Here is a 22,718-nt window from a genome sequence, read left to right as displayed (position 1 = left end):
AAAGTGGATATTCATTTTACAGATAAAAATGGTTGAAAATAAGGTTTAAAAAAGTTTCATTTTGCTCTCACTGATCTGCTAGTGGTTCAGTAGTAAAGAACAACGTTCAGGGGCTTTATGCTGGTACACTGACTTCACCATTGACAAAGCAGAAGCATCACAGCACATACAACAGAACATCAGTACTTTTGGTTTGGTTCTGGAGCGGGTCCAAGGAAAGCCACCATCGCTGTGACAACTAGCCTGAAATCTTCTCCTGGGAATCAATGATAGGCCTCAATTATTTTTTTTATTAGGTGACATTAAAAGAGAGAAGTAAGAAGTAGTTATAATGAGGCTACAGCCAGGGCTCAAAGCAAATCGTCCTATATACGTAGGCAACATAGGCAGCTGGCTTTTGCCTTTTCATTTACTCTTTCTCTAATGAGGATTTACATCTTTGGCAGCTGATGAGAAATCACCATGCCAGCAGAAGCTTGCATAAGGTACCAAATGCGCTAGGTCCGGCACTGACTCAAAGCTGTTTCTTAGTTTTATTTTAATTGCAGTGCATTGAAAAGCACATTCAGTATGTTGACTGGAATACTGCGCACATACTTTAGCCTGAAAAGCATGACCTCATACAGTAAATCCTGAGATTAAACCAGGGGGTCCTGTCTGGATCAGGCTTGTTTAGAGGGATCAGTTTTATTGGGTGTGGGCTAACATAGGTCTGACTTAATTGAAAATAAGCCTGGCTTTTGTCTTTGCACATATGAAGTGCTGGTGCAAAAAAAAAAAAAAAATGCATGTGCATGTATCTGCCAGGACCAGAGGGTTTATTGAGCTGTAGGCCCCAGTGCATAAGTACATTTGTGCACCATAATGAGCAGGGGAATGTCACTCTAGCTTACATGTGAGGTGTCTCAAGGTCTATACTATGTACACTTTGCAGCTGCTACACACACACACCCACACACACACACATTCACTTTCTACATTTATCCTTTCTTTATAACAGGCAACAACAAAACCATGCCACATAGTGTACACTAGTGTTCTATAAAATAAATAACATAACATCACAATCATCAGATCTTTACATGAAATTGAAAAACAATGTTCTCTGAATAAATAAAATAACAACAAAAAACAACCTACCCTCCAAACTACAAAGTAGGCCCATGTCCAGTTGTAACAGTCAGGCTGTGTGTTTTGCTCTCCTCATCACTTTATTTTCCACTCCTTTCCTATACTCTCCTCTTCTCAATTTGTAATCTTCCTCTCCTCATTTTCTCCTCCCTTTTTTGAAATAGCCATGCACTGATTCTTATAATTATCTTCTAAATAAGCTTTAAATATTCTTAAAGAATGTGGGAGAACAGACTCGTACAGCGACAGCTCTGCGCTCTTCTTCTCCACCTCGACGGTCTTTGCGCACAGCATGTTAAAACAGAACCAAACCACATGTCAAATATGTATAAATGAATTATTATTGTCTTGGTGTGGTAGGCATAAACATCATTTTAAACTGAGTTTTGGTTTAAAAAGATATATGGAAGTGATGGGGCGTCGGTGGCTTAGTGGGTAGAGCAGGCGCCCCATGTACAAGGCCATTGCCGTAGGGGCCCGGGTTCGACTCCAGTCTGTGGCCATTTCCTGCATGTCACTCCCTCTCTCTCTCCCCCCTTCACACTTGTCTGTCCTGTCGATTAAAGGCTAAAATGCCCAAAAAATATCTTTAAAAAGATATATGGAAGTGGTTTCAAAACGGGAGTCCACAAACCAATGTGTAATGTCATGGTAGCTACATCCATTATTTTAACATTCTATGGTGCAAACATGTTAAACCAACTGTTAAAACTCTATTCTGTGCTATCCTTATACTCCGGGTCAGTGCACCTGTCACTCTTGACTGCAAATGCGTTGTAATGACACAAGAGCGATAAGCACCAGTATAGCTAAGCTCTGAACGCCCACAGCTGACCTTTTCCGAACTAGCACAGATACACACACACTTATGGAAAAAATACACAAAGCATCGGCAAAGTGTTGCCTGCAGCAAGCTGCCATACAAAGGTTATTAAAAGCTGCGGCAGCGATTTCAAGCAGCAGCTATTTGATTCTGTGGGGAAGTGCGGCAAAACTACAAGTTCAGGATAGTCTAAACTTCAGTTCTGTACCTCCTGTGACATGTTGACCTATGTTAGAAAGGATTTCTTCCCACCTGAAACATATGAACACACCTGCTAGATACAGAAAAATGTAGTTATTGAGGTGAGCAGCACTTCACCACTGCATGGTGTATTTTCAGTGTCCTTGGTGCTGTTACTGGCACAAGCAATGTAGTAAAACTAAAAAATGTCAGTTTTGATAGGGAGGGCCTCTCATATGCCTTTACATTTTTTTCTGAACCAGTCTTAAAACTGTACTGTAATGTTCATAACAAATGTACTGAAAATGGTTCATTAATCTCTTATGGCTACACATACAACTTCTGAGAGCTTGTAGGATATTGCACTCATGCTTCATGGTAATTGTTTTGTCGACAATGATATGGCACAGAAATCATGTTCATTTAGTGTTAGCATTTACATTTGTACTGTATTTCTATGACAGCAATAGTGCCATGGTACAGCTGTTTATAACTTCCCCAGAAAATAATTTTCCTCGTCAAAGAATGAAATACTTTACTGTTTGTCAGTTTTGCCACAACAGAATACCTGGTGTTGGGCTGTTTTGCATACATTGATAAAACACTCTCTGATTGGAAGGCCCAGCATGTCATATTTGTAGGTGGCGTCTATGCTGTGTCTTTAATTACAAAGGCAAAGATCACCAGTGTCTCCCCCGAGCACAGACCTGTGCATCTCTTTTAAAGTTTTGGCATATATATTTGGTTTAATGATGAGTTTAAGCCTTTCTCAAGAACAGTACTGTTTTCCAGGCTCTAACGCCTCGTGTATTAAGGCACATTTCAGTGTGGGGACCAAAGTTGCCCTCTATGTGTTGTTTGTTTTAGGCATGCTGGTTACCATTTTAGGGAACTCTGTTGTCATTGTGTCTATAAGTCATTTCAAGCAGTTGCATAATCCTACCAATATGCTTATTTTATCTCTTGGTCTTGCGGACCTTCTTGTTGGTACTATTGTGATGCCCTTTAGCGCCATCCGGACCATTCATGGCTGCTGGTTCTATGGTGATGACTTCTGTCTGCTGCACTCCAGTTTTGATATGTTTCTTACTAGTGTCTCTATCTTTCATCTAATTTGCATTGCTGTAGACAGACAACAAGCAATATGCAATCCTCTGCATTATTCTAGGAATATCACCATGCCAGTTGCCTGGGTTATGGTATTTGCCAGCTGGGTACTGGCTGCTGTTTACTCTTTTGGACTCCTTTACTCAAAGGCCAACATCACAGGTTTAGAGGATTATATTGCGTCAATAAACTGTCTAGGCAGCTGTAACCTTCTCTTTAACTCCCTTTGGGGAATCCTGGACAGTATCACTGCCTTTTTCTTTCCCTGCACTTTGATGGTTTGTCTGTACACTAAAGTATTTATCGTGGCTAAAGAGCATGTAAGAAAAACTGGAGATATGAGCAATTGTTCAAATGACAGAGCAAAAGGGGGGTTGATAAAACAGTCTGAGCACAAGGCTGCTAAGACTCTGGGTATTGTGCTTGGTGCATTCATCTTTTGTTGGATGCCCTTTTTTGTGAATTCTATTACTGATGCCTATACTGGCTTCAGTACACCTGCTGCTATCTTTGAAGTTTCAGTTTGGTTGGGTTACTTCAATTCAAGTTTAAACCCCATTATTTATGCCTTCTTTTATCCTTGGTTTAAGAAATGTTTTTATCTCATTGTGAATCTGAAAATATTTAAACCTCATTCATCCACCATGAAGGTGCATAGCCTGACACACATATGACTCTACTGTTGAGTATTCTATGGATAGGTTTACATTAAGGGCAGGTTTAAATGTTTTCTTTCTTTTTCATTTTTTCTTTTTGTTTATCAAAACCTGGACTTTTCATGGGTATGCTTGTCTTTTTTTCTTGCCACTAATTTCTACAGCATTAGCTTAGGCATTTCTTTTTCTCCAGCACTGTGTCTTCTTTGTCTGTGGCAAGTTTTTGGCCCTTCTGGGAACTTTGAATGTAGTTTTTGAAGAACTGAAGAATTAACCACACTCAAACTTTTTATGTCTTTGTTGATTTTTGTTGTGATCGTCATATTTACAAATTGGTCAAATTATTGCCTAATCATTATATACCCACATATAATAAACAATCTAAAATTACAGACAAAAGGTTTAAGCTACCAACATAGGTATAGGTAGGTAGGTAATGATGGACATAAATTTGTTTAAAAAAAAACCCCTCCCATATCTTGTGGAAGTTTGTTCTCTATCTGTGCCAGATTATCTGCACCTTGTGTTCATGGTTGTATGCGATGCTTTGATGAAGCAGCAAACCATTGCTAACCAGCCATAAAGGTCTGTAGAGTTGATTTTGAAATACAAGATTGGAGATGCATTTTGGTCCTATACCTTTTAGTGATTTATAAATGAGTAACTGTATTATAAATTCTCTGGCTGACTGAAAGCTAGTGCAGGGAACTGAGAACTCACTAGTGCAGGGGTCATCAACTAGATTTGTCCAAGGGCCAAAATTTTTCAAAGCAAAAACTATAACAATCAAATCAATATCAATATCTTCTCAAAACTTTATTGATCAATCCCTTTCAAACATATCATAGTGAAAATTAAACCACGATTAACCTTTGCAAACTGTGTATTCAGGCTTAAACAAAATTGGGGGTATTGAACAATAGGATTAAGGGTTTTGTTTCAATTTTTTGACCTTGGTCAATTTAACAGGAAACACATATTCAAGGGGATTTCATACATAAGAATGTTCAATATTACTCTTTCAAATGTCACTTAGTAACTAATATTGAGTATGGCCACCCCTGACACAGATGAATGCAGTTAAGATGTCATGGCATACTTGTCCACAAGCTTGTTGATGCCGTCAATGGGCAGGGTGTTCCACACTTTAGTCAGATACTGGGCTAATTCCTGTAGACTCTGAGGAATATTGTCCCTCACATTAAGGGTTCAACCTAAGGCATCCCAGGCATGCTCGATAGGGTTCATATCAGGGGAGCAAGTAGGCCATGGCATCTGCTGCACTCCCTCTGCATCAAGAAATTCTCTCACTGCAGCTGCCCTTTGTGCTCTTGCGTTGTTGTCTTGGAGCCTAAAGTTGTTCCCATAGACCCTCTTGCATGTGGGAGGCAATGCTTCTCTAGGATGTCCCAGTACACGATGGCATTGGCGTTTCCATCCAGCACCACCAATGGTGTTTTTCCTCCATAATGAATACCGGCCCATACCATCACTTAGCCACCACCTCCTTGAGTGGTTTCCTGGATGCAGTCATCACGGAGGTTCTCACCACGTTTTTACCGCACCCTTTGTCTTCCATCTATATGGTCAAGGATATAGAGGCTCTCATTCATAAAGACAACATGTCACCAGTGCCCAAGCTGTAATCTTCTGTGCTCCCTAGCCCAGCGAAGTCGAGCAACTCTATGTTGAATAGTTAGGCGTGGACACTTGGGGTGAATCCCAGTTCTCTTTTTTAGCCCTACCCCTACCCCTTGCCCCTCCAAACAGAGTTTCAAGGGTTAGGGGCTTGAAATATCCCCCTAAGAATTGGGACACCACTTCAAGCCCGCTAAGTCATCAGTAGTTGACGAGTTGTATAACTGCATCACTGTGCAACAAGTGTGTTGTGACGAGTTTGTTGGTGAATGCGTGCGGTAGCTAGCTAATCAACATGCCATCTTCTGCTGTAATAATTTCCCTTGCGTGGGCTTTGGGGATTTTTTTGAGGTTATCGACGGCACACAGAAAATGTCTATACGCTTGTCAGGGATGTGTAAGTGTTTTTTTGCACCAGAGTGACTAGATTATTTTTCAAGGGTTTGTATTTTTTTCCCACCCAAATATTAGTATTAGTAGTAGTTTTTTTTTCTTGAATAAATCATCATACTAAAATCTTGTTTCTGGTATTTCTGTTCTGTTTTATATATCTTACTGTTACTATATATCTCACTGTTACTACTTGTACTACAGTGTTCAAATATGGTATGGAACTACTAGCTAAGTGGTAACATATATCAATGATCAATCTGTTACAAAAAACTTAATTTAATTAAAAGTTGACATACAAAACTAAAAAGTATATATTGCAAATATTAGGTCTGAGGTGAACATCTGACCAGTGCAAAAGGAGCTAGAGAACAGCAGCTACAATCAATATACACATTCAAACAGCAGCTACAGTCAATACACACATTCAATCACATTTTGTCAACCATCTTTTCAAAGAGTTGCAAGAAGTGCTCCGTCTTTGCCTCGCTGTCCTCATGCCGCTTCTGTTCTTTTTCACTTTCCTTTTCAAGGAACTCCACAATGGGATTCGTCTTCTTCTTTTTCTTTTTGGGTGAAGGGGTTGAGGGGCTTGAGGCCATGGGAGTAGTTGGGACAGAGGCCATGGAAGTGGATGGGAGAGAGTCCATGGCTTGACGATATTCTGTGGAAAAAAAAGAAAAAAGGAATTGCATATTCCATAACTGGGGCATTCTACCGATTTTGTGCAAAGTGCTGTCCCTTAACAAAAAAACAACAAAAAAAAATAAAATGGAGTATTCAGACACTGATATTTACAAAGATTATGTCATGACCTATGTAAACCCAGGACATTAAATGAAAAAAGTAATAAGCTATACAAAATATACAAAATCACCATTTATAGGGTATTTGTATTGGGAAGTAGCTGTCCCCAACCCTGACCTCTAAAATTCAATTCATGTAAATAACACTTAAAACATTTTTCATATTTTTTTCAAAAGTGTAATTTAAAACATCTTTGTGATTAAGTTTAAACACAAGTTGAAAGATTTAGATGTATTGTATGATTAATTTTTAAATTAAGAAACTATGCTAAAAAAATAGTGTCCCTTGTTTTCATGTCACTACTGAAACACAAGAGTTTAAATGCACTGGTTGAGTCTGGATTTTAGCCACACCCCTGAATTTCTGAGAAGGGGGTAGAACTGCACCCCCATCCCAGATGGCTGCATGGTAAGTCGCTGACTCCCATCATTTTTTTAAATAAATATTAACAACTCTTCAAACATGTGCTTGTTAGCCATGTGACTGCTAGCATTCTTTAGTTATCATGAAAAATAGCTAGGAATGTCACTACCGAAACAGTCACTACCAAAACCTATGGTAAAGTTTCGGTAGTGACATTTTGGTAGTGACAAAATGGAATGGTCAGTAGTTAAACCCCATAATTTTGTGGTCTAAAGTCTTGCTCTTCTCATCTCTGCTCTACTTTGCTCTACTCTACTATACCCTGCTCTACTATAGCTACTCTTCTCTACTCTGCTCTACTCTACTATGCTCTGCTCTACTCTACTGTGCTGTGCTCTACTCTATACTCTGCTCTATTCTACTCTACTCTGGTCTACTCTGTAATCTACTCTTCTCTACCCTACTCTACTCTGCTCTACTCTATACTCTACTCTTGTCTATTCTGCTCTGCTCTGTTCTACTCTTCTCTGCTTTACTCTACTCTACTTTACTTTTCGCTGCTCTACTCTATTCTGCTCTACTCTGCTCTGCTTTGCTCTACTCTGCTCTGCTCTACTATACTCTGCTCTACTTTGCTCTATTCTACTATACTCTGCTCCACTCTAATCTACTCTACTCTGCTCTGCTCTGCTCTCTCAAAAATTCAATTGTTTTATTCACCACAAACCATTTGTCTTTGAATTTGTAATTCCCACCATAAGGCATACATTTGAGGAAATATGATGCAACCTTAAAAACAGAATAATGGTCACTACCGAAACAGGACAGTCACTCCCGCAACAGTGCAGTCACTACCAAAACACTGGGTATTTTGTAAAAAATAAAGTATATTGAGTTATCAACTAAAGTATTATGATGCTAATCGGTTACATTTATGTTCTGTTTCATCAATTATTAACTCTGAAATCAATCTGATCAGCGTTATGCATTTTACAAAGAAAAATTGCATTTAGATTTTGAAGAATTCTATAATTTGAACTTCGAAATTTGTTAAAATATTAATTTTTATAGATTTAATTGTGAAAACCTTCAGTCAAAATTTGTAAAAATTTAAATCTTTAGACAAGGGAAGGAACAAGCATAACAGGTTGATGTATTTTTTTCTGTATAATATAATACTATATGTTTCGGTAGTGACAATTTTTGGGTGAGGAGAAACATTCCAGAACAGTCTGAAATACAATATAAAAATTTACTGTCATTTTACTAGATATGTGACCTTTACATATGGTACAATATATATAGGGACAAAGTTTTGGAAATAAAATATACAAAATTTCAAAATATTTCCAGCCTAACTTTGCACACATTCTGTAGAATGCCACAACTAGGGGATATGCCCATGTGAAGTGCACAATACAAGTTTCACAGTGTTGCTGGGGAAAAATACTGGTTTGTGAATTACAAGGTTTGAAAATGTGATTGTAGCTATTGTCAGACCTTACCATGCAAGTTTTGGCTTGTAATTTAAGCTCTTCATCGAGCTTCTCAACAATAAAATGATTAATATATCCCTTCAATGCATATTTTAGGCCCTTTTGGTTACTTCTCAATGACATCTGATTGTTATGTCCCCAAAAATCATCAGTTGCCTCCTGCGAAATGTCATGTACTGTGACACCTGCCATAGCGCCCCGGTCACTGAATGTTGATAGTTTGTCCGAGTGAGTGGAGGGGGGCGTGGCTTAGCCATAGGTCAATTGGGACACCCCTACCCCTACACGGGCACGCACATTTTCGAGGGGTAGGGCTATGGGGGAGGGCCAAGGGGTGAATTGGGATTCACCCTTGGTCATTTGTCTTGCTCGTTTGCACTCGATCTCTTTGATAAGTTGGTTTCACCAGTCATGTTATATGCATGTGAGGTTTGGGGGTCTGAAAAATTTGATTTACTTGAAAAATTACATCTCAAATTCCTTAAATATATCCTAAAAGTTAAGACAACAACATGTAATACTATGGTTTATGGTGAGTTGGGGAGGTATCCACTTTGTATTGCAGTTAAAAAGAGAGTCATCGATTATTGTGGAAGGCTGATAGAAGGCAAATAAAGTAAACTGAATAGAATAATGTATAACTGTTTGCTTAGACTGCATAACTCAGGTGTATTTGTGTCACCATGGATTCTGCAAGTGAAGCAGATATTGGATGACTGGTTTATCTTACCTTTGGCTCTCTCAAAAATGTAGTAACATTGACTGGTTGAAACAGTTGAGAGGTTGAGCAGAGGATGAAAGACCAGTTTCTGCAAAAATGGTGAAGTGAACTTAATAGTAATAGTACATCTTGTGATATTTATGTAGAGTTTAAACAAGAGTTTAAATTAGAAAAGTACTTACTGTGTCAAAATCAGAAGTTTAGACAGGCCATTTGTCATTTTAGGGTGAATTACAGTAGAATCCCAAAAGTCACTGGAAGATATAAAGGGCTGGACAGAAGCCAGAGGTTCTGTAATTTATGTAATGATGATCGTCTTGGTGATGAGTTTCACATTCTGTTTGAATGTACGAATGTATGTATAATGAACTTCAGACAAAGATATCTGCCAAAATATTATGTAACTGGTCCATCCATGTTTAAATTAATTTTATGATTTCAGTCTAATAATTTAAAAGTTATTTGTAAACTAGGTGCCTTTTTGAAGAGTGTCCTTCCTTTATTTAAGTGATATATTTGTTTTAGTTTTGTTGCTAGGACTATAGAACATGTACAGCCTTACCACTTGCTACATTTAGTATATTTAGTATATTTAGTAATTGTGTATGTATATTTGTGCTCCATACCATGTGAGTCATGGTCATGAGTTAAATGAATGAATGAATGAATGAATGAATGAAAATTATTCCATTTTAATTGACCATTCTAAGTGACCAACTAAGATACAATATAGAGAGTTTGTAGAGAGGTCCACTTAGTAAAATTGATGTTTTAAATTAAATTCTATGAGTTCAGCGTCCTCAGCGGCGTCCTTAGCGTCTCAGCCGGACATGATATCGTTGTAAGTGTGCTCAGCGTGCTGTCGCTATTGTTTTTAATTAGTGAAGTGTGGATGATCTGTCAGTGCTTCAGAGTTGTGGATCATGGGGACATTCATGAAGCTTTTTGTACTTTTCTACACATTAACGCTGTTGCTGGCTCTCACCTGTGATGCAGTGGAAGGACGTGGCGTGTGCAGGCGAGCTACTCTCAGCCGAGAGTTTTTCCTGTCCTTATAGTCCGCTACAGCCGACATAGTACCTGCGATTATACTGTTGGAGCGCCGCAGGCCGGCTAGGAAGCCAAGCCATCGGAAATGAGGAAGGAGAGGTGGTATTCAATGTAGATTAAAGACTCTTTGACTTGACAACTGCCACAAACTACTGCCACTTCCCTCAGTCTTGCTGTCAAACATTCAATCTATTCGACACAAAATAGATGAGCTGGAGACATACGCCAAGTTTAAATGGGAGGAGAAAGATACCTGCCTTCTTGCCTTCACCGAAACATGGCTCGGTAATACAGACCAGGACTCGGATCTGATCTTAACTGGGTTTGGAAGTCCAATACGGATGGACAAGTCACTGGAGATCACCAGCAAAAGTCAAGGTGGAGGAATCTGCTTCTACGTGAATCAGAGGTACTGTAATACGGTAGTGCTCAGAAAGAAGATATGCACCACTGATGTGGAATTACTGACTATTTACGCCCCTTCTATCTCCCATGCAAATTTCAACAGCTTTTTTACACTAGTGTACATTCACCCGCGAGCAAACGCCTCTGCCGCGGCACAGCTGATCATTGACATCACACATAAACTGGACCATATCTGCCCAGAGGCACCCAAGTTTGTTCTTGGAGATTTTAATCATTGTAACTTGAGGAAGACTTTGAGGACATATGAGCAGTATGTGACTTGTTCCACCACACAGAAGAACACCATGCGGGATCTGTGCTATGGCTCTGTAAGTGGGGCTTATAAATCCCTGGCCATGCCTCCCCTCGGTGCCTCTTATCACAGCAGTGTGTATCTCATGCCTGTATACAAATCATCCTTCAGACGTCTGGAGCAGGAGAGAACAGTGAAAATCTGGTCTGAGAACAGCATCTCCTCTCCCCAGGCATGCTTTGAGTGTACAGACTGCCACTGTTTTTATGATGTATGTGATGATAGAGATGAACCTTCAGATACCATCTCATCATACATAACATTTTGTGTGACTTGGTACCCGGTCAGGCTGGATTTTTTGGGCTCAATCTAAGCTCTACTTGCAGGTCAAAATGGTGTGGATGATGACAACTTGGCAAACTGTTTTAATTCATTTTTCTCTAGGTTTGAAAGATCTGATTTTTTGAGTGAGATTTCCACATTGAGGAAATCTTTGTCACCTCAGAATGATATCATGATTACTCAGGAAAATGTAACAAATCTTTTTAAAAGAGTAAATACACGTAATTGCTGCCGGCCCTGGCTCTATTGATGGATGCACTCTGCGGACCAGCTCAGTGAAGCGTTTCAGTTTCAGTTTATTTCATTTACAAAAGGACAGTACACATTAATCAACAGTGTTACTGTAAATGTGCCAGTTTTAGCCAGCCGGCTAATTCGCAACTGCAGTCCTTTGGCAAGATGTTATAGAGAACCACAAACCTGAAAGATAAATATATTAAAAGTAGACAGTATCATAGTATAAAATAACAATGACATAACACAAAACAGAATCCAGTCCATCACTGCACTACAGCCATATTGGACGCACAACACAATGACAAATAAGGTGCAGAAGCATAGCAGCACAGACAGTACATATCACGAAAAACATAGTAGCAGTAGCATAGTAGCACAGATAGCAGCAGGTGCAACAATACACAAGAGTCATGCGGAAGTGCACAATAGCAAAAGATAGGCGAGCAGCACATAATCAGCCGTACAAATCAGAAGATATACAGAGAAAAGTAGTTAGATGCAGAGCTAGACAGGGCGGGCGACAGAAATTGACACAGTAAGACACCATCGGGATTCCAATACATACCAAGCTATTTATCTAGTGGCCTATTAATAGATAAAAAAACATTCAACAAATTAACAACATGTTAATCACATTTTTTAATGTGTGTCGAGAGTGGCCAGATACCTACTATATGGAAGACATCAACCATAATCCCTGTCCCAAAAATCAATAATCCAAGGGAGGTTAATGAATTCAGGCCGATCGCTTTAACGTCTGTTGTTATGAAGGTTTTCAAGAAAATATTTAAAGAGAAAATTGTCTCCCTAATTAATAGCAAACTTGATCCTCTTTAGTTTGCATATCAGTCTGGGAAAGGTGTGGATGACGCTTTTCAGATTTTCATCTTAGACAAGTTAAGCACCTTGAAAAACCCAGTGCACATGCAAGACTTTTATTTGCTGACTTTTCCTCAGCTTTTAACAAGTTGCAGCCTCATATTTTAATTGAGCAGCTCTCCTCTTATTTTAATCTTCCTGATCAGATTTTATTGTTGCTTTTAAACTTTTTAACAGATAAAATAAGATAAGATAAGATAAGATAAGATACACCTTTATTGATCCCATAATTGAGAAATTCCAGTGTTACAGCAGTCAAGGGGAAAGAGTCAGATTAAAGATTTCAAATTTAAACTTAAAAAACTTAAATAACTAGGCATGCAAATAAGTACAAAAAATACAAGAGACAGCAATAAATAACAATAATAATAATAATAATAATAATAAAAATAATAGGAAGTGGATAATAATGAGCAGCAGTGAATGAAAATGACCAGTGGATAAGATGCAAGTGATTGTATGTGCAAAAACAGCAGACTGCTGTGGTGTCCATAAAGTGTCCATAGTGTCTATAAAGTGTCCATGGTGCAGTTTACTGTGAGCAGTGCTGGTTATGTAGCCTGACAGCAGCAGGCAGGAAGGACCTGCGATAGCATTCCTTCACACACTTTGGGTGAATCAGTCTATCACTGAAGGAGCTCTCCAGAGCTTTTATCTCCTCCTGCAGAGGATGGGAGTCATTAGTCCTCAGAGATGACAGCTTGGTTGTCATCCTCCTTTCTCCCACCACCTGCACAGAGTCCAGAGAGCATCCCAGGACAGAGCTGGCCTTCTTGATCAGCTTGTCCAGTCAAATTCAGGGAGTATTTGTGAATGGCCACATGTCCACCATTATCACCTCAAATACAGGTTCTCCACAGGGCTGTGTCCTCTCTCCTTTGTATTTTATCATGTACACAGATAGCTGTAGGTCTTCCCAAGAGGACAGCTACCTTGTAAAATTCTCTGACGACACTGTCCTATTATCACTTCTTCAGGGGGCCCAATCAGACCACCAATTATCTTCTTTTGTGAAATGGTGTGAGGATAACTTCCTGGACCTAAATGTGACAAAAACTAAGGAGTTCGTCACTGATTTCAGAAGGAAGTGTCCTAATCCAGTAGCCAGCACCATCCATGGAGGTGATGTTGAGATTGTGGAGAAGTACCTGGGAACTATGTTTGACTCCAAACTTAAGTTTGATAAAAAGCCCTAAGGCAATTGTTAAAAGGGGTCAACACCGGATCTATTTGCTGCGTAAGCTGAATTCTTTTAAAGGGCCAGTGTGTAATATTTGGCATGGTTTATTGTCAATCTGAATCTGAATCTGAATATTCTACCCATTAATATGTTTATACAAGTGTATGATCGCTATAAAATAAAATTTGTTTGGTTTTCGTAGCCTTATAATTATGCTTTTATATATATATATAGCAAGGGCCTTGCTTTAGAGAGGTCGCCAAACAGGTATGGCTCTGGGTCTGTGTCCGCTACAAGAAACTCTTCAAAATCGCATTCAAAGTCGTCCATTGCAGCTGCTATAGTCCGGAGATATTGCTAGGCTAAATAAACAGCTGAGCTCTGTTTACCGGCTACCCTGTCAGTCAGTGTGTGGGCTGGAGATTGGCGGAGCAGAGAGGGGAGGGGGGTCCCCACTCAGTATGGTAAATGAGTATATGTGTAAAGTTATGAAGTGTGTCTGTTACGCTAGAAGAGTCAGAGTTTGGGATGGAGTCTTTTACCCTCTGGAGTGTTACCGGAGTTTTTGGAGTGCTCAAATAAACGGGCCTTTTTCCCGAACGCTCCTCTGGTCTCCTGTTCGTGAGGGATTCATTACAATATCGTAACATGGTTTAGATTTCTAAATAAACATTCACCTCGTCGCTAGATAGACCTACTCCTGAAGAAGTCGCGCGCAAGGCTTTTTGTCCCTACGAGGCCACCGTCATTTACCTGACGGGAGGGGTGAGTGAGTGAGCCATGCAATCTAGAATTTGACCACTGATGTCACTGTTTTCAACCCATTTTACACACTGGGCCTTTAATGTTTCCAAGAACATCTTGTGTAACTTTTATCACTCGTTTATTGAAAGTCTTTTAACCTTTTCTTTAACTTGCTGGTTTTATGGGCTGGAAAAAATTGTCTCAGCAGCATTGTCAAAGTTTGCTCCAAGATTATTGGTGTGCAACTGACACACCTGAGCTCCCTCTGGAGAAAAAGAGTGGTCCAGAAATCCACACAGCAAAAAGTCCAGTGTTGAATTAACTCCCACAGAGTTGATTTCAACAATTTTCCAGAGTTTATAAAGGTCCACACTTTCCAGAGTTAAATTAACACTTTCAAAATAGTTAAATATTTAACACCATACCAGAGTTAATTTTTTAACTCACAAACCAGAGGTAAAGTAACACTCAGGGATTTGAATAACACTGCCCTGAGTTACATTTTTACTATTTGGTAATGTTAATTTTACTCCCTGAAGTGTCAAGCTAGCAACACTGAAAAAATGTTTTTTTTTTGTTTTTGTTTTTTTAAAATGTGTATATACACTATATATATATATATATATATATATATATATATATATATACACATACATGTGTATATGTTACATACACATACGTGTGTATATGTGTGCATATGTGTATATATATATATATATATATATAGTGTATATACACATTTTAAAAAAAAACAAAAAAAAAACATTTTTTCAGTGTTGCTAGCTTGACACTTCATAATTCATTCAAATAAACAAAATCATTTTCAAAAACATTTATTTTTTCCTCCCATGCAGTCACTTTAAAACATGAATGAAGGTATAATGTACAAATTTTCATCTGAAGCACTGTATGAACTTTGAATATCAAAAGGTTTATGAAATTTAACCTCAGACATTTTCAATATATACCTTTCCTCACTTCGTAATATTGTGAATGCATGATGATGGCCATCAAAATTATCTGTGAATAGCTTGTTTGTCAGAAAAAAAATGTGATCTTCAACCAAAAGTACATGACTTATTTGACAAAAGACTGGCATGTCTTCTTCAAGTGCACTACAGACAATAAGTCCAGCTTTATACTCTACACCATCAACTTTTACGCAGCTAGTTGAGAAAACATCTTTTGACAAGATCATTTCAAGAATGTCATTGTTGATTACATTCTCATCTCTGAGGGAAAAAGATTTATTTGGTCCATACTCATTTTGTTTGAGGGTGAAGGTTTCCCAGTGATAAGCAATGGCCATCTGATGTTTTTTAGCAAGTGATTTGGTTATGTTTTTGAAATTTTTAAAAGAATCTTTAAACAACTTGTGTTTGGCCTCAAACCTCATAGACCACATATGTAATAAGGGGCCAATTTTCCTTATAGAAGATGGGTAATGGATCATAAAATGATGCTTAGGTATCAAGTTTCTATGTGGATACAAGTTCTTAATTAATTTATGGTGGTCAACAATCAAATGCTTCAAATATATTGTCATACCTAGAGTGAGAGAAGGTGAAAAAACAATGTTCATTATTTGAAGTAACATTCATTCATTCATCTTCTAACCGCTTCATCCTCTTGAGGGTCGCGGGGGGGCTGGAGCCTATCCCAGCTGACATCGGGCGAGAGGCGGGGTACACCCTGGAGAGGTCGCCAGACTATCGCAGGGCTGACAGACAACCACTCACGCTCACATTCATTTAGAGTTATCAATTAACCTAATCCCCAATCTGCATGTCTTTGGACTGTGGGAGGAAGCCGGAGTGCCCGGAGAGAACCCACGCTGACACGAGGAGAACATGCAAACTCCACACAGAAGGGCTCCCACACCCGGGATCGAACCGGCAACCCTCTTGCTGTGATGCGACAGTGCTAACCACCACACCACCGTGCCACCCATTTGAAGTAACAGCAGTAACAAATTCCAGTTTGGGTTTCCTTCAGGAATAACGTCACCCAACAACAGAGGGATGTTTTTCACAAGGTTTTTACGTTCTAAAAATCCATAATCAAAACTATAAATCCTGGAAAGCAAGTCCTGTTCTGAAATATAGTGTTGTATGAGATATCCAAAAAACAATTTGATCTCATACTGAGCCACACCCTCAAGAAGATCGTGCATTATATCAAATGAATAATTATTACAAACATGGAAATACTTCAATGAATTAAGTGTAGAATTTTTTTTCAAACCATATAGTGACTTCAGTTGTGGATTTTCTTGGAGACAGTGCCAATGCATTTCAAACATATCTTTTCCACGAAGGATCACCTTGGTGTCATCCTCACTGTATACTGTTTGAGAATCATTCTTGTCAATCAAACATAGGCGACAGAAATGACGGCTACTGAATGACTCATTAAAACCAAGAATTGTGTGCATTCCTAGATTATCTCCAGTGATCTGTGCGATTGTACCATACACTGGCTCATCAGAAAATGAAAAGCTTAGCCCTTAGTTTTCCAGTTTTTTCACATCATTTATCAACGGTTCCAGTATAACATCAAAACCATACTTGTTCAGATCTTGTGCATGAAAAAGTGATACCAAATGAATGTTCATTAAAACTGAATTAAATTTTGGGGGCAAGTTTCTTACAACAAAATAAAGACAGCCAATTTTATGAATTCCACGTTTAGAGCAAAGCGGATTGGCCGTTTCAAAATCATCATAGTATAGTTGAATTTGTAATGCATTTCTTTTTGCTGTAAATAAAGGGTGACTTTTAAAATAACTTCCATCAAAAAAGTCAGTATAAGTGTCAGGCTCTGATCTACACTATTTGTTTAGGTAAACACAAATGTCTGGATTTCTGCACATGAACTTCAGTGTTTCTAAAATTGGCACATATATAAAAGTATCCTTCATAGGTACTTGATCGTACGTACCAGATTTTTGATTTCGCCTGCTGTCATATCTTACTCCCAGTGTTATTTCTATTGGCTCGACGAAGGAGGTCACCACTGGCTGACAACAACTGGAAGTAGGGATCGCAATGGGATGCTCCATTTCCCCATCCTCTTCGTGGCAGCGTTTGAGGTCATCCTGATCGGGGCAAAGCAGGTGGTGGGTGGGGTCCGACTGCCTGCAGGCCAGAGGCTCCCGCCCCTAAGGAGCTATATGGACGACATCACCTGCCTGCTACGAACCGCCCCATGCACATCCAGGCTGCTCAAGAGGCTGGATGAGCTGATCACCTGGGCGAGGATGAAGTTCAAGCCACAGAAGTCAAGGAGCCTCTCATTGTGAAAGGGGGAGAGAAATGACAGAGTCGCCTTCACCATTAGAGGGGAAGACATTCCCCGCATCGTGGATGAGCCCATCCGAAGCCTAGGAAGACTTTATACATCTGGTCTCTCAGACAAGGATATGGGGAAAATCATCCTTCGGCAGCTGTCAGAAGGCCTGTCCAAGATTGATGCAAGCAAACTACCTGGAAAGTACAAGGTGTGGTGTTATCACTTCACCCTGTACCCAAGGGTGATGTGGCCTCTGAAGCTGTGCGAAGTCACCTCATCAGCCGTAAGCCGGATGGAGGCAAAAGCCAACTCCTTCATCCGCAAATGGCTTGGCCTACCACGGTGCTTCTCAGCTGCTGGCCTGTACGGATGGAATTCACTCCAGCTACCCCTGAAACCCATCACCCTGGGCTACAGGCAGGAGAAGGCAAGGCTGGTGATGGAGTTAAGAGACTCCTCCGACAGGGCAATGGCTGATGCAAACGCTAGAGTTGAGACTGGAAGGAAATGGAGGGCCAAGGAGGAGGTGCAGAAGGTGATGGGAAGACTGCAACATCAACAAGTCGTGGGCATGGTCCAGACAGGGCGGGCAGGCCTCAGATGGAGTGACCCACCCATCCTATGGTCCAAGGCAAGCAGGAAAGAGAGGAAGGACCTTGTTGTTGCAGAGGTCAACAGGATCGAGCAGGAGGAGCTCAGAGTGAGGTCTGTGGCACAGGGGCAGCAGGGGTGGTGGACAACTTGGGAGGGTGTCTCGAGCCGAGCAATCAGCTGGGCAGAGTTCTGGAAACTGCCACAGGCTCGGCTAAGTTTCCTCATTAGGGCAACATACGACACCCTCCCGAGCCCTCAAAACCTCCACTAATGGCTTGGAACAGAGCAATCCTGTGACCTCTGCGGGGCCATCAATGCCTCACTCCAGCATGTTCTGTTGGGCTACAAAACAGCACTGACACAGGGTTGGCTCAGATGGTGGCATGACCAAGTGCTCAGGAAGCTGGCAGAGGTGCTGGAGAAATCAGAAAGCCAATGCAGGATCCACTTCCTCAGGCAGGGGAAACCCACAATGCATACCAGCAAGAGACCACCCACCAAGCTATTAACACCAGGGGCGGTGTGGAAGATGGAACTAGACCTGGGTAGGCAGCTCCAGTTCCCACAGGAGATTTGCAGCACCACCTTAAGACCAGACGGGGTGCTGTGGTCTGCAGCCGTGAAGTCAGCAATACTGATCGAGCTGACAGTGCCATGGGAGGAGGGACTGGAAGCTGCCTACGCGAGAAAGAAGGCAAAGTATGCAGACCTGGTCACAGAGTGCAGAGAAAGTGGAGGGAGTGTGAGGCTGTACCCGGTGGAGGTGGGAGCCAGAGGCTTTGTGGGCAGATCAACATCACGCCTGCTCAAGATCCTGGGACTACGTGGAGCCACACTGAGCAGATCCACCAAAGAGCTCTCTGAGGAAGCTGAGAAAGCAAGCCACTGGCTCTGGCTGAAACGACGAGACAAGGCTTGGGGAGTAACATCCAACTAGGTTTTGCTGCAGGGGGTGTCAGGGAGACGTCCCTGTTCACTGCCCCACCACCAGGAGATGTTCTGGGATAAGGGGCGAAACGTCAATGAGCGGTGGTCCCCAGCTGAAGACCCTGCAGCAAAACCTTGCGGTACGCGGTCAGGTGTAGGCCTGCCTCAGGGAAGAGGACGCCCCTGCCATGCACAGTCCACCACAGGCACCGCTGGAGGTGCGACAGGCCTAAGGCCCAGCAGAAAGACCACCTCGCTGTAATGAATAATTTGAGTGGGTAAGCCTGAACAGATGTTTTGTCTATGTTTGTTTTATTTGCTGTTTAAACTGATTTTTGTTTGTTGTAAAATGTTGAATTAGTGTCATGACAGGTGCCCAGAAATAAAATGTATTATTATTATTAGTATTAGTATTATTATTATTAATAGGGGTGTGTGACATTTAGTTTTCTTCTTTTTGATAATTTCATAAATTTTGTTAAAGTCTGAAGTTGTTAAAGCCTAATCTCTGCAATGGGTCCACTTGTTGGACTCTTGTGGGTAAGTTTTACTGTTTAATGCTTCATGTCCTGCCTGTGGATCATCTAACTCGCTTCTGCTAATACCTTATCTTTGGGTCGGAACACACGCATGTAAGTGCCTGTGACCTCCTTGATAGCGCCTGCTGCCATCCACAACTAGCCACAAAACTTTAAGCATTTTTAGCCCTGTACTGGCCTTCTTTTCTCTTTCTGTTCCCCAGCCACCACTTCTACCATCCATGGCTTCACTCACCTCTCCATCCAGCTGTGTCAGCGGTGCCAGCCTTGATTGTAGAGTTGGTACCAGATCCAGTAACAATGGACACCATCATTTTGGTCCGGCACAAACCGACACAACCTGTACCTAAGTGCCTGATGCTACTGCTCCCTGTCCTGCTGCTGATGCCGCTCACACTGCCACTTCTCTAGACCCTGATGTCAACACTCACTGTCCTGCTGATGCTGATGCTCTTTCTCCGGTCACTGTCCCTGATGGCTCTGGGACATGGCTCAGAGCTAGGCCTAAAACCCTGGTCAGCTCCACCCCATCTCATCACAAGCCCTGGTCCCTGGTCAGTGGTGGCGGTAGAAGAGGGAGGCGCTCCTGTCATGCGCCACCTCCCTACGACATCCAGCTATAAAAAATATATATGACATCCTTGACCTACATGACTTCCCTCCTACTGCAGCGGATTTCAAGCCCCCTCTGTCATCTCCCCTGTCATTCCGTGGATCCCACTGCTCTTTGTCACCTTCAATCCACCCACCAGTCGTAACGGGGCACTCTTGTCACACTAGGGCTTGCTGCTCCATACTGCTGTTTACAGCAGTATGGAGCAGTACCGTTCTCCTTTCACTGTGTCGCCACTGGAAGAGGCTCCTCCACCGACCACTCCCCCTCCATCCACGGTGGTATCTGAACATGCAGGGCCCATCCCTGAGGGCCCGCACTCAACATTTTTTTGCTCTCTCTTCTCCCCAACTATGCTGATAGCAGAGGATTCAATAGTCAGGAACATACCCTTCCAATGCAGCAACTCACTGTTTCCCTGGAGCAACGGTCCACGACATCCATTCAGAGAATAACAGTTCATGTAGGAACAAATGACACAGTCCTCCATTGGTCTGAGTTGACCAAAATCAACTTCAACCACCTGTTAACCTTTTTACAAGAAGGTCTGTGTTCATCAGTGGTCCAATTCCTTAGTCCTTAGTCTTTATACGTGGTTACAGTCTACTTGGAGGAGTCACAACATAGACTACATTGACAACTTTTTTTAAAATGAATGGGTTTCATCCAAATAAGCTGGGTAGCCACATGCTAGTGACTAATTGGCTACACGCCGTGCAATCCTACCCATGTGACTTACTGTTTACTCTTCACAGGCACACCCAGCAACTCTTTCTCTGTGGTAACACCCCAGAGTGCTGTTCCCAGTCAGAATCCCCCCTACTTGCCTCACCTATCACTAACCCCCCCAGTTGCTGGTCTTCCCATTCAGATCATTATGATAGACAGGTTACCCCATCTATGTGGCAGCTTCAAAGCTAGAAACAAAAAAATCTCTCTTACATAAAACATTGTGTCCCAGCTTCCTCATCACCTGCCACCTTGTGTAATCTGGCTCTCCTAAATGTTAGATCTTTCTCAAATAATCTTTATTTTTAAATGATTTTATCACATCCATCCACCTTGATTTCCTATTATTGACAGAAGCCTGACTACAAACCTGGTGAACACAGCCCGCTCATGGAAGTTTGTCAACTTTTACAGCTCCCCTCCGCCCACTAACTCCGGGGGAGGCGTGGCCGTCATCTTCAGAAACTGCCATAAGTGCAACCCACTTGCTACAAATAATAATGTTAGCTTTCAAGTCTTGATGTCTAAGGCTGGTGGTTCAAGTCCACTCCTTTTTGTAGTTGTGTATTGCCCCACTAGGCTGGATGCCATTTTCCTCACTCAGTTCTCTGAGTTTTTATCTTCAGTTGTTGTGAATCATGAAAAAATTCTAATCTCTGGTGATTTTAATGTTGACCTCTCAACCAATGTCAGAGCCATTGAATATCTTCTATATTATGCACTCTTTTAACTTTGTACAGCTAGTTTCTGGCCCAACCCATAACCGTGGCCACACACTAGATTTGGTTTTTACACTGGGTCTGACCATTTTCATATGCCTGTCGAAGAAAGTGTTCAACTCTGTAGGTCCTTCCATTTCACTTACTCTAAACAGTAGTCTAGCGCAGTGGTTCTCAAACTTTTTACACCAAGTACCACCTCAGAAAATACTTGGCTCTCCAAGTACCACCATAATGACCAACATTAAAATACAGTAGCGTAGTAGGCCTAAATATTCATTAAAAACAAGGCAGAGGTTTTATTTAACAAGCATATTTAATATTGTCGGCCACTGTAACATTACACACAGTTTGAACAGTAACACTGTGCTTAAATGTAGGAAAATAAAAACTGTATTTAACTAATGAATCAAATAAAATGTACTGCACATAAAAGTTAAATATTAAATATTGTACTAAAATAAATGTTAAAAAAACAGTTCTGAAAGATTAAATGAAAATGTACGTAAAAGTTAAATAAAACTGTATTAAAATGTACTGTTGATAAAAAAAAATCAAAACAGGCTATGCATAGCTGCAGTTCTTGCAGTTTCTCAACTTGTGAGCAGTCAAGTGACTGCTTTCTGAAACAGAAACACACACACAAACACAGAGAAAGAACAATAAGATTAAGAATAAAACAAAAGTGAGGAAAAGCATTAAGAATAACAGCTGTAATTAAACATACACATTGATGACAACTCCTCCGAGAACCGTCACCTTATTGTGGTGGAGGAGTTTGAGTGCCCTAATGACCCTAGGAGCTGTGTTGTCGGGGGCATTTCGCCCCTGGTAGGGTTTCCCATGGCAGATTGGTTCTGGGTGAAGGGTCAGATGAAGAACGGTTCAAAAGACCCTTCATGAT

The 22,718-nt window shown here is 40.9% G+C and overlaps 1 protein-coding gene across 1 annotated transcript; it reads left to right on the top strand.

The window, feature by feature from the left end:
• Positions 1-2,886: 2,886 nt before the first annotated feature.
• LOC117259852 (trace amine-associated receptor 13c-like) lies at positions 2,887-3,915 on the top strand. The gene has a single exon (XM_033631633.2). The coding sequence runs from the start codon at positions 2,887-2,889 to the stop codon at positions 3,913-3,915; it is 1,029 nt and encodes a 342-aa protein (XP_033487524.2).
• The last annotated feature ends 18,803 nt before the right edge of the window (positions 3,916-22,718 follow it).

The sequence above is a fragment of the Epinephelus lanceolatus genome, chromosome 4 (assembly GCF_041903045.1).
Source record: "Epinephelus lanceolatus isolate andai-2023 chromosome 4, ASM4190304v1, whole genome shotgun sequence".
Classification (NCBI taxonomy): domain Eukaryota; kingdom Metazoa; phylum Chordata; class Actinopteri; order Perciformes; family Serranidae; genus Epinephelus; species Epinephelus lanceolatus.
Note: the sequence above shows the minus strand (reverse complement) of the source record. Positions and strands in the feature narration are given on the sequence as shown.